The sequence below is a fragment of the Schistocerca serialis genome, chromosome 3 (assembly GCF_023864345.2).
Source record: "Schistocerca serialis cubense isolate TAMUIC-IGC-003099 chromosome 3, iqSchSeri2.2, whole genome shotgun sequence".
Taxonomy (NCBI): Eukaryota; Metazoa; Arthropoda; class Insecta; order Orthoptera; family Acrididae; genus Schistocerca; species Schistocerca serialis.
In genome coordinates, this window is record NC_064640.1 from 103,930,000 (window position 1) to 103,952,048 (window position 22,049).

The 22,049-nt window shown below is 36.6% G+C and overlaps 1 protein-coding gene across 7 annotated transcripts in view; it reads right to left on the reverse strand.

Annotated features, from left to right (window-relative positions):
* Positions 1-243: 243 nt before the first annotated feature.
* Positions 244-22,049, reverse strand: part of LOC126469776 (organic cation transporter protein) — a 298,044-nt gene continuing 276,238 nt past the window's right edge. For all 7 annotated transcript variants that reach the window (XM_050097012.1, XM_050097006.1, XM_050097008.1 and 4 more), the window contains 4 exons: positions 5,690-5,805; positions 5,254-5,468; positions 572-753; positions 244-427 (listed from right to left, as the gene is read on the reverse strand). In XM_050097012.1, the coding sequence (XP_049952969.1) occupies positions 293-427; positions 572-753; positions 5,254-5,468; positions 5,690-5,805 (648 nt within the window). In that variant the 3' untranslated portion in view covers positions 244-292. The remainder of the gene's footprint in view (positions 428-571; positions 754-5,253; positions 5,469-5,689; positions 5,806-22,049) is intronic.

Genomic DNA, 22,049 nt, shown 5'->3' on the forward strand with positions numbered 1-22,049 from the left:
ATGCTCTTTTTATAGAAAATAAGCACGTAAGTTTTTTAAAAACCTTCTCTCTCTCAGTATTTTTCTTGTAATGAGTTTGATAAATTTTTCATTGTTAAAAATTGTTCTGCATACAATAACAGTGTCAACTGAATTTCATAAGAGCACAGAAGTAGGTAAATTCTAAGGCAGACAAACTATTATACAACATCTTATGAGGAACTATTACTAGGATGAGTAACATTTAATAACAAAACATGGAAGTTTCTTAAAAAAATGTATTTGTTGAGGTCAAATTCTGTTTGGCAACTATCTACAAATTTTGAGCATCTTCAACTGTATCTGGAAGCTTCCTTCCCAAAGTTTCAGGTAACAATAGAGAGAGCACTCCAGCAAGCAGTGACACTACACCAAATAGTAGCAGTGGCAATGGTTCAACGTAAGTGCCCTGAAATAATACAAAAAATGTAGTAAGACAAGTGTCACAAAATTAATTATTAAACTAATATTTGTAACAGTGTGCAACAACTGTAACTAGAAATTTTACAATGTGTGAGGAACTCATGTCTTAGAAAGAAATTCAGAATTTTACCAGCAGTGGCACAAATGGTGCAACCATAGCACCCAGCCTAGATATGGTAGATGAGGCTCCTACACCAGCACTGCGCATGACTGTTGGATACAGCTCTGCAGTGTAAACCACCACGATACCAAATGAGCATGTGATGCCCAGCTTTCCCAGCAGAAATAATAATACAACTGCCCAGTTAACATCTGTAATGTAATTTATTTGGAAATATATATGGAAATATTTGTCATCATATATGTTTCTAATTCGACATTATATGCCACAAATTATGATATACATGGAAATATATTGTCATTCTTAACTGTCAATGTACTTTCTATTTCATTTGTATTTGCTACAGACCATCAGAGCTTAAAAATATTTAAAATCTAGTTTGAGGAGAAGCAAGAGTGATGTGCTACATTAGCCTCCTGACTAGCTCTTTCCCTGTCCTCAATCAGGGAGACAGCAGGCTAAGTGTTATATCGGAGCCAAGGTAGCCCCTGAGCGCTGGCAACCCATATAACACCACAAAGGATGAGGTTGTCTATGCCCAAAGGTGTACCCAAAAGCACCATGGTAAACACCGGCTATTTACACACAAGATTACGGAAACAGACATTCCGAGCACTACTTCCTGCAGGGGGAGCTTGAGCCACGGCCTGCAGGAAATATCACTATGCCGAAATCTGACTGGCTGGAGACAGCTATTTAGGCCCAAAGTTCAGTTCATGCCAGATGCCGGCCTCGTGTACTGCAACTGTCGAAGATTATGTCTTTGTCTCGGAATTGGGCTGTTACTAGTGTGTGAGTGCGTTACCATGAACTTTTGTGGAAATTAAGAAGTGAACTTTTGTTTGCCTCAATTAGGAAACTTTTTTGCATTACTGTTATCTTTCATTTGTATGTTCAGTTGTCAACCTTGTGAACTTACATCAATAAAAGTTGTGTTGTGAAAAATTGTGAATTGTCAGTCACAACACAAGAGGGGGCATAGACAACCTTGTCCTCTGTGGTGTTATATGGGTTGCCGGCCCTCAGGGGCTACCTTAGCTCCAGTATAACACTAAGTAACATGCATGACTGCACAACAATATTGTTCAATTTCAGAGGAAGTAAAAATCAGAAAATTTACTCAATGATAAGGAAAACAATGCCTGACAGGAATTCAGTTTAAAAATTAAGTTATTTAAAAAATACTTAATATTTGCTAAAATATTAAAATTACTCAGCATCAAACATCAGAAAGGACTAGATGAGTTTTTGTAAATAAAGTTAATGTTGGCTTGCAAATTTGATAATTTACTACAGTTTGGTACAATAACTGCAGACAATAGTTAAAGGAAAGTAATTGTATACTAAAAAATGGAAATAATCTGAAAGTACTTGGAAATATCAAAGCATCTGTTTCCCTAATGGTTCTTCATGAAAGAGAAATGCTAGAATGTTGTAACATGTGGTCTACACTATCTGATCAGAAGTATCCAGACACACCTAAGTAATGTTGAATGGAACACTATATGTCATGAAAGGTGCACTACCAGTATTAAAAGGAGACAGGGTGTATTGTGTTGTCAGCAGAGAAGCAGTAACTACAGTGGGTCAGTCAGAAGGGCTCAGTGATTTCAAATGTGGACTAGTTATTGGACGTCACCTGAGTAGGAGATCCTTCAGGGTATTTCAACACTTCTAAAGCTGCCCAAGTTGACTGTTGATGATGTGATTAAGTGGAAATATGAAAGAACTACAATGAAACCAAGACCGGGCAGACCTCATGTACTGAAGCACAGGGACCATTGAGCATCAATATGGTGGTTATAAAATATTGCATTAAATCAATGGAAAGCATTGCTCATGAGCTTCAGAGTCCTACCAACTAGCACTATGACTGGTGTGCATAGGGGGTTAGAAAGAATGGGGCGCAAAGAGAGCAGCTTCTCATAAACTAAATATTTCTGAGTAAATGCTAAGTGATACTTGAGGTGGTGTAAAGAGCAATGCCACTGGAAACTGGATGGCTGGAAGCAAATAATGTGGAGTGATTAATCAAGCTGTACTTTATGGCAATCAGATGGAAGGGTTTAGGTGTGGCAAATGCTTGGAGAACATTATGTGCCATAAAGTGTAGTGCCAACAATGAAGTATGGGGAAGGTAGTGTAATGGTATGAGGGTATTTTCCATGAACAAGGTGTGGTCTGCTTATTGTGCTTAAGAAAACACTAAATGTAGAAGGATATTAACACATTTTACACCATAATGTACTGCATACAGTAGAGAACAGTTCAGAGATTATGATCATTTGTATAAGTATGCTGTCGTAAGGCAGCATCTGTGAGCCAATGAATGGTTTGTGGACAATTTTTTGAAACAAACTGACCTGCCCAGAGTCCTGCCTGAACACAAAGGAACATCTTTGGGATGAGTTAGAACGTTGACTTCACTCAAGAGTCGAGCATTCAACATCACTACTTTCTTTGGTTTCAACTCTTGAGAAAGAATAGGCTGCCATTTCTCCACAAACATTCAGACACCTGTCTGAAAAGGTCCCCAGCAGAATTCAAGCTGTCAGAAAGGTGAAGGATGGACACACCCCATATTAATGTCCACTAACAGGTTTCCCCATTCTTTTAATTACATAGTCTCTTGAGTCCTATCCCTGGCATTTGAGGAAACCATATAATTATAATATCTATAGCTGGAAGATACACTTTTCACAGATAACAAAGCAGATTATTTTCTATGTTAAAGAAATTGACTTATGCTGCTGGGTACTGTCTGAGATGGGCAGCTATAAATAAACAAACATGGAACACATCTGAACTGTCAGTTGTTGCTGTATGGATGCTGATTGATCATTTAGAGGGATTACAAATGATTTCTCACATAAATTAATCTCTCTTGAAAAAGGGTACGAGGGACAGTTAAAGTTAATGATTGGAAGCAAGTTGTTATGTTCAGTTATTGCCATAGTGTGGACCAAACTATTATTTGTTTAGCAGCAAGGTCAAATCCAAATACAGTAAATATAGGAATATGATGAGAGAATTCAAGAGGCTCCCCATGGTGTGTGTTGACAAGTTAACAAAAGGACAAATTATTGACTCAGTGGTTACATTACAATTCACAAATATTTGACAGCAGGGTGGTGGGGGTACATTTTTGTAAATGCTTATTTGATAAAGATAATGACATATTTCACAATGATTGCAACTACAGAAAAAGACAGACCTCAAGATCACCTTAAGTAACCTGAAGGCACATGATCTTTCCCTCTATTTTTTATTGTGAAGATGGGGATGGGTGTAGTTCTACCCCAGGAGCTGATAGACTGCCTCACCTTCAAATTTAGCATAACTTCTCTTGGACATGTTTTGTACTAATATATGTCACATTTCAAACTGATGTGATATAGTAGAAAGATAAGAGCAAAATTTAGAAAAATATAGAAACTGTACTACTTAAGTGAGAAGATGATGACAGGGATGTTACCATGTGATATGCAAAGGCTACCCCATGTGGGCTCAGAGCTGGCACTCAGTATTCCCCACATGTGTTCCATCAGGTTCAGATCAGGACAAGTTGGTAGTCAAGACAATGTGAGATCACTGTCATGCTCCTAAAACCTCTGTATCCTGTGGCCTTGTGACATGGATAATTATCCTGCTAGGAAAGAAATCAACATGAAGGGATGCATGTGGGCCTCAATAATGTTCATAGTCCACAGCTGTTATGCTGCCTGTGACTACCACTGTAGGTGCCATGAAAACCCAGATAAACATGACCCACAGTATAATACTGCCCTTACTGCCTGCATCCATGTATCCTACATCACTTTAATGATGGCATACCTGGACATAACCATTGCCCTGGTATCCAGTCTTGATGATTCTGTGCTCATTGCAATCATAACTGATCATGTCAATTTGTGAAAATGTCTTCTCCTACAGGAGCCCTTCTTCAACAATGTGCACAGAATGAGTTGCTCCGAAACACTTGAGCTTGCACCAGCATTGTACTCTGTCATTAATTTTGCCACAGATTACTGCATATCCTGCATTACAGTGTGGACAAGCATCTAACTTCCATATACTCTGATGAAGTGTGGACATCCCACACCTTGTTGACTAGACAGGGTTTTGCCATCCTTCAAATACTTTCCACCAATGCTCACAACAGTAATGTGAAAACAGCCAGCATTGTTGTCTGTCCTTTATTAAAGTTGCTTATGCCAGTGGATTTCCCCATTTGTGGCTTGTATCATTACTAGAATAGTTCCTGATTCATACATTTGCTCTGCTTATACATGTTCTCTATTTACCATGTCACATGCCTCAAACATCAATATATGGTATTCAGTCTTGGGGCAGGTGTGGTCATAATATTTTGGCTCATCAGAGAATGGATGGTGTAAAAAAACTATAGCAAACATGATGTAAAACTGAACAAATGAAGAACAGTTTTTAGATTAGTATAAAGGTAACTGTACAAAAGAAGTATGCTTTAAGACAGAGAGAACAAACTATTGTCAGAAAAAAAAATTGCTAGATTCTGTAAATCTGTCATTAGATTAAATATTTGGAAGTGTACATACGTATGTTTCAATTACAAATATTTACCATCTGGTTTAGCATGTTTCTTAGCAATATTTAAGGCTAATTCCACTGCATTTACTCCCTATATAACTTCAACACATTTGAAATCTGACCTTGGGGTACAAATGCTGCACCTAGGCAAGTGGCACTGCACATAAGCATTGATATCACCAATGATGAACGCCTCCCAAATCGATTCATAGCAATCCAGGAGATTGTGTAACCAGGAATCTCAACTAGTGCAACTAGTGCAAAGTTGAGATATTTATTTCCTCCCAGAGAGGTTGAATTGATAGACAGTCCATAGTAGACAAATGCATTTGCCGCCCTAAATAGAAAGACAAACAATAATAATTACACATAAAAACTCAATTAATTTCTTCCATCGCCATTCCATAAATATGTTTATTCTTTGGATAACCTTGAGATTTTTAACTTTTCATAGGGTAGTTATTTTACTGATTAATCATACAGGTGAGTAAATTTAGTTATCTCACTCATTGTGTAGTACTCTCTTATCACTACTAACATCTATGATATAAAACCTACCATATGAAAAATAAATACAATGATCTTAGAAGAAGTTTCTTAGTCTTCAGAACAGTGACTATGGCCTCCCATATTGTCTTCTCTTCAGGTTTTCTCTTACTAACTGTCAGTTGTCCCTGAAAATAAACAATAGTTGTTAAAATCTGCAAAAAACTTCAAGTGAAACATTGCCAGGTTTCACATAGATCCTTTTTGAAGCTCTAATGCACAGACATATGCATGTACATGGGTGCCCTCTTCCCAATCCCAAGACGTTCACACTTTGAAGCTATATTATGATGGTTCAATGTAACTGTGCAGGTTGAACATGTGTGGGCCCTCACACACTTTTGTGTGTGTGTGTGTGTGTGTGTGTGTGTGTGTGTGTGTGTGTGTGTGTGTGTGGACATGCACATGCACTCTTTCTCTGAATGCTAACAAGTTTTCAGTCTTGGTTATGTGCCTGTCAATGACCCAGTGCCTCTATTGTTTGACAAGTTATTACCTTTATGCATTAGTATATTGTATATGCAACATTACCTATAATTTTTTATAGATTATGGGAAAAATTCTGGTGTGGTTTCACTAAAGGAATAACTTGATATCATTTATAGAATCTGTAGAAAAGAAGGTAGGCCTGCTGGTCTAACAATAAAGAGCATGACAAAGCCGAGAGATTGCAGGATCGAATCTAAGTCTGACCACGGATTCTACCCTTCACCTCTCAATGATGTGAGGAGTCACAATAAATGACACATGGTTCTGGTTCCATATTAAACTGTAGGTCTCGTTTCCCTTCTTGGATAAACTGGCGTAGATTAGGGCCATGCAAGTTTATGAAATGGTGGCTAATTGAAAGAGTTGCACTGGGCCATTGAGCCACACAAAATAAATAAATAGTAATAATAATATTCTTATTCTTAATTTATTATTATTGTAGAAGATAAAATAGACAGACTGCAATTTGATCATGACCTGATGAAAATTTCACTCTAGAGCTTTATCAGTGTATTATAAAGTATTTAAAACGTGCAAGAGTTGTACCTTTGCTGAAGAAAGGTAAAGCAGAAGATACAGAATACTACTGTCCCATTTCCCTGTTGTCACCATTCTCAAAAACAATAGTATCAATTATGAAATACAGATTAATGAATTAATTGAATAAGAACAACCTTTTAAGAGAAACTTGGTTTGGTTTCTGAAGTGGTAGACATCCAGAGTCAGCTATAGTGGGATTTACAAAAGTAGTACTTGATGCTCCTGACAAAGATAAGTGTATCACAGGCATATTTTTAGACTTTTCCAAGGCTTTTGATACTGCTGACCATAAGTTTCTACTAAATAAGCTAGAAACATTAGGAATGAGAGGCTTACCTAATGACTGGTACAAAGAATAGACATAATACATACCTCAAACAAAGTAAAACACTATCAGAACCGAATGCAATAATATATGGGTTCCTTGGGGTGGCATACTAGCGTCAGAACTGTTTCTGACATACATAAGTGATTTTAACAATAATATTCACCATGGAGAAAAAATTCTCTTTGCTGAAAACAGCAATGTTATAGTTACTCATAAAATGAAAGAACTCCTTGAAGAGAAAACAAATGAAACCCTTATGGAAGTTTACAATTGGTCAATATACAAACAAATGTCATGAATTTCAGTCTGAAGAGTCAAAATGACACTGTTACATTAACTGTAGATGGCACCTCCATTGAATGTATAAAAAATATAAGATTTCTGGCAATGAATATTGATTCTCAGATGAAGTGATGTGAACTCAAAGATACTTTCAAACTGGATGTCACCAGCATGTTACACTCTTAGTCTGTGGGAATTTTTCCTATAAGAAATTATAGTTTCTGCTCATAACTATGTGACTTTCTGGAACTTCTGAAGGAGATCACAATAGGTACCCTTAATCACAACAGACAATATAAACACTTAAGAATCAGGAGCAATGGCCAAATCAGTTTGACCAAGTCAGCAGGAGCAGATACAATCTTACATGTGGGACTACACCTGTAACACACTCTTCTTAATGGACACCAGCTCCACAGTGAGCACCATATCTGCTTGTTTATTTAAACTAATGTATGAAATGTCGGATGCACAACTATGTGCTACCACTGACACCCCCCTCAAACACTTAGGAACTGTGGAAAAGACAGTAAATATAGGGCTACATGGGACATTTACATGGTAATTCATTATAGCCAATGTGTATGACCCAATACTGAGGGCAGACTTCCTACAAAAATTCCACCTATCCCCCGTTTTGGCAGATAGGTTCCTTCACCAAGCAATTAGCAAAGAATATTTGTGAGGGAATGCTGGCTTCCCACTGATAGGTGAAATGATTACAACCCTTTGTGATACACAATACATACTGGAACATGACCTCCAGTACATGATCATGAAATACAAGGAAATTAAAATGCAGGAATGCAGAGAGTTTCTATGCTCACTGGAAACTATATTTTGAGAGAAAAGTTATGTTTGCTGGAGACAGACTTGACAACACATCATCATCATCTTCTTCTTCTTCTACGCCAACAGAATCGGCCAGTTTTTCAACAATTGAAGCATCAGCAACAACAGCAGCAGCACCCATCACTGACTACACAGCAGCAGACTGTGATGCAGTCTCCAACAATCAGTCTTTCCTTCTCATTCTGTGTGGTAACTCTCTCCTGACCTGTGGTTCTGGGTGACTTTCCTGAAATCTGCCCCTTTACCTATACCTTTCCATTCCTTTTCCTTCACCCCTCTTCCTTCCCCTTCAACCTTCTGCCTGAAAGAGGAGCCACTGGCTCCAAAAACTAGTCTAATTATAACCTTCTTTTATGTGTGTATTCTGCTGCTGCTTGGTGAATAGATTTTTTATCTATCCAATTTAATTAATCTAATCTACAGTCATTCAACAATGAGACCTTCCTGTGCAGCACTATGTTTATCAGCAAGCAGATGTAAACTGCTGCTCACTCCATCCATCAGATCATTTTTATAAGCAGAGACTAAGAGTGGTCCTATCACACATCCCTGGGAAAAAGCTATGTTAGATGGTAGTAATGAAGATAGTGAAGAAGATAATTAGAGTGAGAATGGTGAGGATAATGTGCCTGCCAACAGTAGTGAGAATAGAGAAGGTGTTGTTAAAGATATTATAGAAATCAGATGGCATGATTTGTGTGGGGCTTAAAGATGAAATATTAAAGGAAGTTATTTATGGGGATAGCAATTGGTATATTCAGGGAGGGCATAACTGTGATAGGGAGGTTCATGAAAGTGAAATTTTACCAATTGATATAAGTAAAACAATAAGCAACTATAAACATGACAGGGAGTATGCAAAATATGTAAGCTATGAAATTTTAAGGGTAGTTTTGGATCATTATGCTAATGTAGGTAGTGAGAGTAGAATAAAGGACAAACTGAAAAACATATGCAGAAGTTAGCATCCAGAATGGTGGGAGGAGATAAGAAATGATTTAGAGAACTTGCGAAAATTGATATGCCTGTGATTTCCATACAACAGGAAGTAGAACCACTCTTAAGCAAAGATATGGTAAAACATATGTGGTTCAAACAAATTGAGAAAGATCTTTTATATGAAGCAGAAAACATAGATAGTTGTGATACACAAGAAAGTCCACAAAGTTGTACTGAAACTGATAATTGGGAAGGTATCTGTCTGACTGCCACAAGGAGTCCAATTTGTTGAGTATCAGAAAAATTAAAGCATAGAATTAATCACAATTCAGATTTTTTTTGGGTTACCTGTAATACAGATGAAGATTATAGGAGCCCCTGGAAGGCAGTAAAATAGTGACCAAATAAATATTACTGAAATTTTGAATAAGCAACATACCATTTGTTCAACATCGCCTTGTGATCCCTGAGTTGAGGAAGGAAATTATTTTGGGCCTGAATTTGATTGTAAAAGCTATAGTAGGATTCTGTCACACAAATAAGGAAATAAGTTTTACTGAACCAAGAAGTGGATTTTCTACTCAACCAAATTGATTATTGTAAATAGCATAATATTTTTAATCAAGTCAGGTGGATGGAGTATATATATGATGCAGGAGACTTTGAGGAAGACAAAGGTTATCTTAAGTAGAGGGAATATCTAGTATGTAATCATAATTTAGTAGAAGCCAAAGAAGAGGGTGCTGAGAAACTAAACCAGAGTCAAAAGGAGAATTTAAGGAAATTTTTATATGAATATTGTGACGTGTTTAATGAGGAACCAAGGAGAGTGAAAAATTACCAGTGCAAACTTAAGCTATGACCACATGAACTTTTTTTATTTATATTAAACCTTATGGTATAACTATCTTAAGAATGGGGCCCATAGAAAGAGAACAACAAACGATGTAAAGCTGGGGACTTATAGGGAGGAGCTGTAGTCAATATAATAATCCACTTGTAACAGTATGTAAACAGTTGGAACAATAAGACTTTTATTAGATTCAAGACACTTCAACAAAATATTAGAAAGCGGATCTTACCTTGGGATCCCATCAGATGTCTCTTTAACTCAATTCTAGAAAACACACTGCTTTTCTACATGGTGGTAGATTTTATCAGTACTGTTTTGTATGTATTGGATTAAACATTTGTGTGACAGAGTTTATACATCGCTTAGATTTTCTTCTGGGAAAGAATTACTAGCAAAATTGATTTTTTATATAGATGATATATTAATCACAGGAAAAAGTTGGCAACAGCATTTGGAATTATTAATAGAAGTAGGGAGAAAATGAAGGGAATGAGGTACATCATTTAAGTTGGAAAAGTGTAATTCTTCTGTGAAACAATTGAAATTTCTTGGTCACAGCATTACTAAGGATGGAATTTTGCCTCATAGTGACAAGATTTTGGCCATAGCTAAATTCTCGGTCTAAGTCAAAAACAGAAGTTCAAAATGATTCTTTGGTTTATCCAGTTTTTACAGAAAACACACAAAAACACAGACATTGAATACAACATGTCTGAATTATATTTTAAAGAATAATGTAATATGGATTTGGAGTACTGAATGCCAGCAAGCTTTCAATGAAATAAAAACACAGTTGTGAGACAGCAAATTTTTGCACAGATCAGACTGTATATTTTTATTATGTCTAATGACATACAGTAGTAATGTTGGAGTGGGAACTCATTTATTTTAAAGAAAGTAGTAGATGGCAGATTAGAAAATCATTCTATCCCATTTGCAAATAGAAAACTACAAAAGCTTGAAAAAATGATTCTGTGGTTGAGAAGGAGCTCGGTAGAACACTGGCAGCTTTTACTAAATTTAGAAATTATTTACTGAAACACAAAACCATTGTATATTCTGATCACAAGGCTTTAAGTTATCTGCAGGAATGTAACAATATTTGAGAAGGAAAGTTACTACTCACCATATAGCGGAGATGCTGAGTTGCACGCAGGCACAACAAAGACTCTCACAATTAAAGCTTTCAGCCATTAAGGCCTTCATCAACAAAAACGCATGCACGCACGCGCATGTGTGTGCGCGTGCGACACACACACACACACACACACACACACACACACACACACACACACACACACACCTCTCTCTCTCTCTCCCTCTCTCTCTCTCTCTCTCTCAGACACACACACAAACACTGTTTCAGTTGCCTGAGACTGCAGTCATGTGTGTGAATTGCGTGAGTGTGAGTGTGAGCGTGAGTGAGTATGTGTGTGTGTGTGTGTGTGTGTGTGTATTGTTAACAAAGGCCTTAATGGCTGAAAGCTTTAATTGTGAGAGTCATTTTGTTGTGCCTATCTGCAGCTCACCATCTAAATAACGTACAGAGTTAAAGCTCTTAGTAGGTGTGCTAACATTGGCATCTGTGAACTCCACCTACAAATGATTATAATTTTTTTATGGTTTTAGCCACCAGTCAGTTACAAAGTGTGGAAAGAAATCTGGTTTTATCTGTCTGTCTCTTGTGGGCATGTATAAACAGCTTCTCAATAAGTAAAATTAGTTTGCAGAGTTCACTGCTAATAAAAATAAAAATTTAGTACAAAAAAATAAGTTCAAAAAAATAACAATAGTTTTTACAACTCCAGTGTTTATTTCATAACTTTAGCTAAAATTCTTTTTAAATGATGATATTGTTGTAATTACACTTAAGGGAAAATATTGCTCAATGGAAGCTCTAATTTGTAAAACTGAACTCGCTCTTTAAATAACAGAGTCTGTCAAGCAAAACTACAAATAGTCAATGTAACTCTCCTGTGTACAAAGCAATATACTCTCTTGAGATTATGATGTAATGTTTTATCATTATTAAAGATAAGCTCATGTTGCATTAATACAACAAAATTCCTCTTTTCTACTTCAAGGGTTAGATTAAAAAACTTGTTCCATCTTCCGTCTTTACAGAGTCAGCTTATTAAGAACAACAAGTATTATTCAATAGGTAAAGTGAGAAGTACAGGGTGCTAAAAAATGATTTTCACAACTTTGCTCACATATATTTCTGAAATGTGTATAGGTAAAAGGTGTGGCTTGTGATATAATTGTTCTTTTTTTTTTTCAAGTTGGTTATTGATGAAAATGGTTCTGTTCCAGTATTGCAGTCAATTATTAACATCAGTTCTCTTTCCATTCATCTCTGATCTTCGGCAATGTGCTCCTGAATAGTGGAGAGAGTAGATGGATGTCAGTGTCTTCCTGTACAATCATCACAGTTCATGATACATTCATCATCTGACATTAAAAAAAGGAGTGATTGATCAAGTGCATCATCACACTCACCGGCCCCCCTCCCCCCGTCCCCCCCCCCCCCCCCCCCCCAACACCACCACCAACTTCCACACACACCATCTTTGATGCTTCCCTTGTCCTTCATTCATATGAGTTTGTTGTGATGGCTGATAAACAGAAATGGACTCATCATATGAGGACAGACTTTGTGGGTAGTTTTTGATTTATTAATACAAGTTTGTATCCTCTTGAGAGGGAAAAGCAAGTTAAGCTGTCTCTCCAGCTACACTGAAAAGGGCCTTTGGGTATGAGCATTTGCTATAAGTGTTGATAGACATGTCAGTTTTCTGGTGTCTGTGAGAATGCATCACTTTCACTCATGGTTTGTTCAGGGCTATAACAAATAATATTGTGAACTGCAGCACTTGCATATATCTGAATGTCTTTTTTTTAACCTAACTGTATGATATACAGTTGTCACATTGATTTATCTTATTTTCTCCTCAGCAACGGAAGTGAGACATTTTCTGTTCAGGGCACATAATCAAAACAATTAACACATACTTGTGACATGATGCATTCAATACCTGCTTTGGGTGCTGCTTGACCATAATCCCTTGAAGTAGCATTAACTTTGTATTTGAGCAGAATGTGGCCATATGTTTGGTATTTAAAACACCACAGAAGGTTTGGAATGCAGGTAGTTTCTTTCAGCTGAATAAATCTGACCTCAATATGTTCAGGCAAAAAAGATTTCAGTCAGAATACAGGTTTCTGTCTTCTCTAAGTTTCGTTCAACTCCCTTCATAAGGAACCTAACACCTGTAAAATCTTCATCTAACAGCACTTTCTGTAACTTAAAATGATATAGATGCGTGAAGTCTCTGCATGATAAAACTCCACAGCCAAATCTGAAGATGTTAAGCAACTCGGCCACTATTAAATATTCAAGTTTTTATATTCTTAGAAATTTTGTCACTTTCCATCATTATTTCTTACTCTTCATACGAGTCTATTTTTTAATCTCTCCAGACCATTAAGAGAGTAAAAACCATACTCATTCTAAAGTTAATATTCACAGTATCTCAAACATAATAAACACTCTGCACATCTTCATCATACTCTCAGTCGATCAGCAAGACAGTGGGTGAAAAGAGAGTGTTGTTATACGGTCTACGCTGCTTTGGTGCAAACTGACATGATGTGGACTATGAGCAAATGTTGGTCACAAAAATGTGTGGGAGACACTGAATTGTAAAGATTCACATCAATACAGTGACCTCAATAGTACCAAACAAATGTGTAAAATTATTAGCAATGTCTACAGCAGTTCTACTGTACACAGTATGGATACTGTATAACTTTGGCCACAAATGGAAACAACTAAATACTGGCCATTATCATCAAACTTTTGGTGATTTTCCCTGTTACTGGCAGCACCAACATGAAAAGTCTCAGTATGAAGAGCGTTCTTATCACAAACATGCTGTGCTTACATTAGGATCAATCCTAGGTACTAAATCACTACAGGCCCTTAACTGCTCCAGCATCACAATTGCCACTGCTGCTGTATGTTGAGTTAGATACATAAGTGCATCCAAATCTGGTTGACAGTGCTTTTCATGATATTCTACTGCCCCATACCATTCAAATTTCAAATATTGTGACATGAAGAAATGTTGTGCATTACAGTTTGATGCATTGAACAAATCTACAGTGAAGAAAAAGGGGGATATAAAAGGTCTGTTCAGAAAATTCCACAACTTTGTCCACAAAATGTTTCTACGCTTACCTTTTACTTACTGTGCATGGCCTCTCCACAATTGATACACCACTCCCAATGCTGTTTACACTTCTGGAAGCAGTCTCGATATGCCTCTTGCTGGAATGTATGAAGTGTCATCTGCAAATTTTCTTTTATCTCATCTGTCATTGCAAACCTTTGTCCTTTCAATGGGGTTTTCAACTTTGGGGAAAAAAATCCACAGAGGCCAGGACTGGTGCATACGAAGGACGAGGCACCACATTGATTTCATTTTTCGTTCAATAGTCACATACCAACAGGCATAAATGTGCAGGTGCATTATCATGACGCAAGAGCCATGAATTGTGTCACCATGTTTCAGGCCATTTCTTGCTCACATTTTCTTGCAGGTGTCACAACATGTCCCAATAGTACCATCAATTAACAGTTTCTCCCTGTGGTATGAATTCATGATGAACTAATCCTTCAAAGTCAAAGAAAACTGCTAGCATGGCTTAGACATTTGACCTGACCTGACCTGACAAGCTTTTTTTGGTCTTGGAGAACCTTTCCTGAAGCATTGTGAAGATTGACCTGTTGTCTCAACATCATAACTGTAGATCCATGTCTCATCATCAGTTACGATTCCCTTAAGGAATGCCTCATTCTCGTTTTTATAATCCAAAAGCTCTTCATAGATTGCAAGGCGTAGGTCTTTCTGGTCTTGACTCATGAGTCATGGGACAAACTTGGTGGCAACTCGATGCATTCCAAAATTTCATGATATCATCCAACTGAAACGTCAAATTCTTCTGCAATCTCTTGGACAGTCAGGCTTCAATTGCCACACACAATTTCAGTGACATTCATGACATGAGTGTCATCTGTAGATGTCGAAGGGCATCCTCAATGAGGGTCACTTTTAACTTCAGTCCAGCCATTTTTAAACCATGTGAAAGATTCATGATACTGCATACAGCTTAAGTACTCATCCCCATAGGCATCACATCATTTGATGTGTCTCTCTGTAAAGGTTTCCTTGAGTTTCATGCAAAATTTAGTGCTGACACCTTGTTCCTCTGCTATCTCAAAATTCACAAACTGTGTGAAACAATGTTCTACTCAATACAGCACTGAACATACAACAACAACAACAACAATAATAATAATAATAATAATTATTATTATTATTATTATTATTGACTTTTTTTTCTCAGACTTAAGTCTGTTAAAAATGGAACGTGATGCGGACCTCGGTCAAGCGTGACTTCCTTGTGACTGTATGGTATATGTTATATCGCATTTAGGAACTTTCGGGTAATTGAACATGTATCAATAATTACAGATTTTTGTAGTTGTATATATGTATGTTTGGATGTAGCTGTATTGCATTGATGTACTGGTGGATATTGTGAGGTATGACTCCTGTAGTTGATAGTATAATTGGGATAATGTCGACTTTATCCTGATGCCACATGTCCTTGACTTCCTCAGCCAGTTGGATGTATTTTTCAATTTTTTCTCCTGTTTTCTTCTGTATATTTGTTGTGTTGGGTATGGATATTTCAATTAGTTGTGTTAATTTCTTCTTTTTATTGGTGAGTATGATGTCAGGCTTGTTATGTGGTGTTGTTTTATCTGTTATAATCGTTCTGTTCCAGTATAATTTGTATTCATCATTCTCCAGTACATTTTGTGGTGTGTACTTGTATGTGGGAACGTGTTGTTTTATTAGTTTATGTTTTATGGCAAGTTGTTGATGTATTATTTTTGCTACATTGTCATGTCTTCTGGGGTATTCTGTATTTGCTAGTATTGTACATCCGCTTGTGATGTGATCTACTGTTTCTATTTGTTGTTTGCAAAGTCTGCATTTATCTGTTGTGGTATTGGGATCTTTAATAATATGCTTGCTGTAATATCTGGTGTTTATTGTTTGATCCTGTATTGCGATCATGAATCCTTCCGTCTCACTGTATATATTGCCGTTTCTTAGCCATGTGTTGGATGCGTCTTGATCTATGTGTGGCTGTGTTAGATGATACGGGTGCTTGCCGTGTAGTGTTTTCTTTTTCCAATTTACTTTCTTTGTATCTGTTGATGTTATGTGATCTAAAGGGTTGTAGAAGTGGTTATGAAATTGCAATGGTGTAGCTGATGTATTTATATGAGTGATTGCTTTGTGTATTTTGCTAGTTTCTGCTCGTTCTAGAAAGAATTTTCTTAAATTGTCTACGTGTCCATAATGTAGGTTTTTTATATCTATAAATCCCCTTCCACCTTCCTTTCTGCTTAATGTGAATCTTTCTGTTGCTGAATGTATGTGATGTATTCTATATTTGTGGCATTGTGATCGTGTAAGTGTATTGAGTGCTTCTAGGTCTGTGTCACTCCATTTCACTACTCCAAATGAGTAGGTCAATACTGGTATAGCATAAGTATTTATAGCTTTTGTCTTGTTTCTTGCTGTCAATTCTGTTTTCAGTATTTTTGTTAGTCTTTGTCTATATTTTTCTTTTAGTTCTTCTTTAATATTTGTATGATCTATTCCTATTTTTTGTCTGTATCCTAGGTATTTATAGGCATCTGTTTTTTCCATCGCTTCTATGCCGTCGCTGTGGTTATCCAATATGTAATCTTCTTGTTTAGTGTGTTTGCCCTTGACTATGCTATTTTTCTTACATTTGTCTGTTCCAAAAGCCATATTTATATCATTGCTGAATACTTCTGTTATCTTTAGTAATTGGTTGAGTTGTTGATTTGTTGCTGCCAGTAGTTTTAGATCATCCATGTATAGCAAATGTGTGATTTTGTGTGGGTATGTTCCAGTAATATTGTATCCATAATTTGTATTATTTAGCATGTTGGATAGTGGGTTCAGAGCAAGACAGAACCAGAAAGGATTTAATGAGTCTCCTTGGTATATTCCACGCTTAATCTGTATTGGCTGTGATGTGATGTTATCTGAATTTGTTTGGATATTAAGTGTGGTTTTCCAGTTTTTCATTACTGTGTTTAGAAACTGTATCAATTTAGGATCTACTTTGTATATTTCCAATATTTGTAGTAACCATGAGTGGGGTACACTATCAAAAGCTTTTTGGTAATCAATGTATGCATAGTGTAGCGACCTTCGTTTAGTTTTAGCTTGATATGTCACCTCTGCATCTATTATCAGTTGCTCTTTACATCCTCGTGCTCCTTTGCAACAGCCTTTTTGTTCTTCATTTATAATTTTGTTCTGTGTTGTATGTGTCATTAATTTCTGTGTAATGACTGAAGTTAATATTTTGTATATTGTTGGTAGGCATGTTACAGGGCGATATTTAGCTGGGTTTGCTGTGTCTGCTTGATCTTTAGGTTTGAGATAAGTTATTCCATGTGTAAGTGTATCAGGGAATGTGTATGGGTCTGCAATGTAACTGTTAAATAACTTAGTTAAATGTGAATGTGTTGAGGTGAACTTCTTTAGCCAGTAATTTGCTATTTTATCATTTCCAGGGGCTTTCCAATTGTGTGTAGAATTAATTGCTCGGGTGACTTCATGTTGCAAAATTATCACTTCAGGCATTTGTGGTATCATCTTGTATGTGTCTGTTTCTGCTTGTATCCACCGTGCATGCCTGTTATGTTGTACCGGGTTTGACCATATGCTGCTCCAGAAGTGTTCCATGTCTGTTATGTTTGGTGGATTGTCTATTTTAATGTGTGTGTTATCCATTGTTTGGTAAAATCTCTTTTGGTTTGTGTTGAATGTTTGGTTTTGTTTCCTTCTATTTTCACTTTTTTTTTATCTTCTAAGTCGTTTGGCCAATGCTTGCAATTTCTGCTTTTTTTCATCTAATTGCTCTATTGCTTCTTGTTGTGAGATTTTACCTAAGCTTTTTCGTTTTTTGTCTGATATTTCATTTCTTATAAATTGTGTTAGCTGTCCGATGTCTTTTCTCAGTTTTTCTATTCTGATCTGTAACCTGTGTTGCCATGCTGGTTTTGTGGGTTTCTTCTGTGTGTTGGTTTGTTCTGATCTCTGCCTAGTGTGTATATTTAGTGTAGTGAGTGCTCCTATATAAACCAGTAGTTGTAACTCTTCCATAGTTGTGTTTTCATTTATTTTGTTGTGTATGATTGTGTTGATAGTTTTTATTGTTGTTTCGACTTGTGGGTTATTTGGCGGTCTATGCAAGAATGGTCTAATATCTGTATTTGTGTCTTTGTATTCTATATATGTCAGCTGAAATTTCTCTTCTATATCTAACACGTGTGTCTCTTCGTGTTCTATTTGTGCTTGTTCTGGTGGCTGTCTTAAGATTTCGTTTTCCTCTGATTGTTTAATTGATGCGTGTTGGTCTTTGTTTGTTTGCTCTGGGATGTTTGAGTCCATTACTGTGTTTTCTTCTTCTTCTGATTGCACATTATTTTGTTCCAGTATTTGTTGTACTTGTTGTTTGATGTTTTCTAATTCTGACTGGGGTATCCTCTTATTTTTGATTATTACACGGATCTGATCAGCTAGTCGTTGTTCTGTTAAAACTTTTAATTCCGGGTATCTGGTAATAAATGTTGTGTATACTTGTGATCTGTATCCAGTTGTGTTGGTTCCTAGGTTTGTTGCTTGGTAATAACAGAACATGAGGTGTCGATTAACTTCATCTGACCATCTCATCCTCTGTCTTTGTTTTCCTTCTAGGGTGGTTGCAGGAAGCATATCCTGCAAAACACCTCTATTCGGATTTAAATCATTTTCCAGTTGGCTAGCAGTGTCGTTACCATTGTGGGCGGGCATAGGGTTCAAGCGTCGTCCCCGACCATGACGGCGCTTGTCCGAGGCTTCTTTAGTTCTGTCCTGAACCAAGTAATCACACTAAAAGGGGGGTTAGCCCTATTAGTGGTTTGTTCTTTTCGTCGCCTTTTACGACTGGCAGAACATACCGGAGGCCTATTCTTTTCCCGGGCCTCCACGGGGTAATAAACCTATATATTTATTATGTTTTAATCTACACAGAAAAGAACTTACCTAAAGTAAAACGCAAGGCAAATATACATTGTTACAACACTAGGACAAACAGCTGTATCTATACGCCCTACCACAGACTGTCAAAATCAGTTAACAGTTATGAGCTTATGGGCCACAAATTATTATTATTATTATTATTATTATTATTTCCTTCACTTTCTCAGACGTTAAGTCCGGTTAAAAATGGAGTGACACGGACCTTGATCAAGCGTCACTTCCTTTTAACTGTACGGTATGTGTTATATTGCATTTAGGAACTTTCGGGTAATTGAACATGTATCAATAATTACGGATTTCTGTAGCTGTATATGTATGTTTGGATGTAGCTGTATTGCATTGATGTACTGGTGGATATTGTGTGGTATGACTCCTGTAGTTGATAGTATAATTGGTATGATGTCAACTTTATCCTGATGCCACATGTCTTTGACTTCCTCAGCCAGTTGGATGTATTTTTCAATTTTTTCTCCTGTTTTCTTTTGTATATTTGCTGTATTGGGTATGGATATTTCGATTAGTTGTGTTAATTTCTTCTTTTTATTGGTGAGTATGATGTCAGGTTTGTTATGTGGCGTTGTTTTATCTGTTATAATGGTTCTGTTCCAGTATAATTTGTATTCATCATTCTCCAGTACATTTTGTGGTGTAGACTTGTATGTAGGAACGTGTTGTTTTAAAATTTTATGTTGTAAGGCAAGCTGTTGATGTATTATTTTTGCGACATTGTCATGTCTTCTGGGGTATTCTGTATTTGCTAGTATTGTACATCCGCTTGTGATGTGATCTACTGTTTCTATTTGTTGTTTACAAAGTCTGCATTTATCCGTTGTGGTATTGGGATCTGTAATACCTGGTGTTTATTGTTTGATCCTGTATTGCAATCATGAATCCTTCTGTCTCACTGTATATATTGCCTTTTCTTAGCCATGTGTTGGATGCGTCTTGATCGATGTGTGGCTGTGTTAGATGATACGTGTGCTTGCCATGTATTGTTTTCTTTTTCCAATTTACTTTCTTCATGTCTGTTGATGTTATGTAATCTAAAGGGTTGTAGAAGTGGTTATGAAATTGCAGTGGTGTAGCTGATGTATTTATATGAGTGATTGCCTTGTGTATTTTGCTAGTTTCTGCTCGTTCTAGAAAGAATTTTCTTAAATTGTCTACCTGTCCATAATGTAGGTTTTTTATGTCGATAAATCCCCTTCCTCCTTTCTTTCTGCTTAATGTGAATCTTTCTGTTGCTGAATGTATGTGATGTATTCTATATTTGTGGCATTGTGATAGTGTAAGTGTATTGAGTGCTTCTAGGTCTGTGTTACTCCATTTCACTACTCCAAATGAGTAGGTCAATATAGGTATGGCATAGGTATTTATAGCTTTTGTCTTGTTTCTTGCTGTCAATTCTGTTTTCAGTATTTTTGTTAGTCTTTGTCTATATTTTTCTTTTAGTTCTTCTTTGATATTTGTACTATCTATTCCTATTTTTTGCCTGTATCCTAGATATTTATAGGCATCCGTTTTTTCCATCGCTTCTATGCAGTCGCTGTGGTTATCCAATATGTAATCTTCTTGTTTAGTATGTTGTCCATTGACTATGCTATTTTTCTTACATTTGTCTGCTCCAAAAGCCATACTTATATCATTGCTGAATCCTTCTGTTATCTTTAGTAATTGGTTGAGTTGTTGATTTGTTGCTGCCAGTAGTTTTAGATCATCCATGTATAGCAAATGTGTGATTTTGTGTGGGTATGTTCCAGTAATATTGTATCCATAATTTGTATTATTTAGCATGTTGGATAGTGGGTTCAGAGCAAGGCAGAACCAGAAAGGATTTAATGAGTCTCCTTGGTATATTCCACGCTTAATCTGTATTGGCTGTGATGTGATATTATTTGAATTTGTTTGGATATTAAGTGTGGTTTTCCAATTTTTCATTACTATGTTTCTTTGGTAATCAATGTATGCGTAGTGTAGCGACCTTTGTTTAGTTTTAGCTTGATATGTCACCTCTGCATCTATTATCAGTTGCTCTTTACATCCTCGTGCTCCTTTGCAACAGCCTTTTTGTTCTTCATTTATAATTTTGTTCTGTGTTGTATGTGTCATTAATTTCTGTTTAATGACTGAAGTTAATATTTTGTATATTGTTGGTAGGCATGTTATGGGGCGATATTTAGCTGGGTTCGCTGTGTCTGCTTGATCTTTAGGTTTCAGATATGTTATTCCGTGTGTAAGTGTATCAGGGAATGTGTATGGGTCTGCAATGTAACTGTTAAATAATTTAGTTAGATGTGAATGTGTTGAGGTGAACTTCTTTAACCAGAAATTTGCTATTTTATCATTTCCAGGGGCTTTCCAATTGTGAGTAGAATTAATTGCTTGGGTGACTTCATGTTGCAAAATTATCACTTCAGGCATTTGTGGTATCATCTTGTATGTGTCTGTTTCTGCTTGTATCCACCGTGCATGCCTGTTATGTTGTACCGGTTTTGACCATATGTTGCTCCAGAAGTGTTCCATGTCTGTTATGTTTGGTGGATTGTTTATTTTAATGTGTGTGTTATCAATTGTCTGGTAAAATTTCTTTTGGTTTGTGTTGAATGTTTGGTTTTGTTTCCTTCTATTTTCACTTTTTTTGTATCTTCTGAGTCGTTTGGCTAATGCTTGTAATTTCTGCTTCTTTTCGTCTAATTGCTCTGTCGCTTCTTGTTGTGAGATTTTACCTAACTTTTTTCGTTTTTTTTCCGAGATTTCATTTCTTATAAATTGTGTTAGCTGTCCGATGTCTTTTCTCAGTTTTTCTATTTTGATCTGTAGCCTGTGTTGCCATGCTGGTTTTGTGGGTTTCTTCTGTGTGTTGGTTGGTTCTGATCTCTGCCTAGT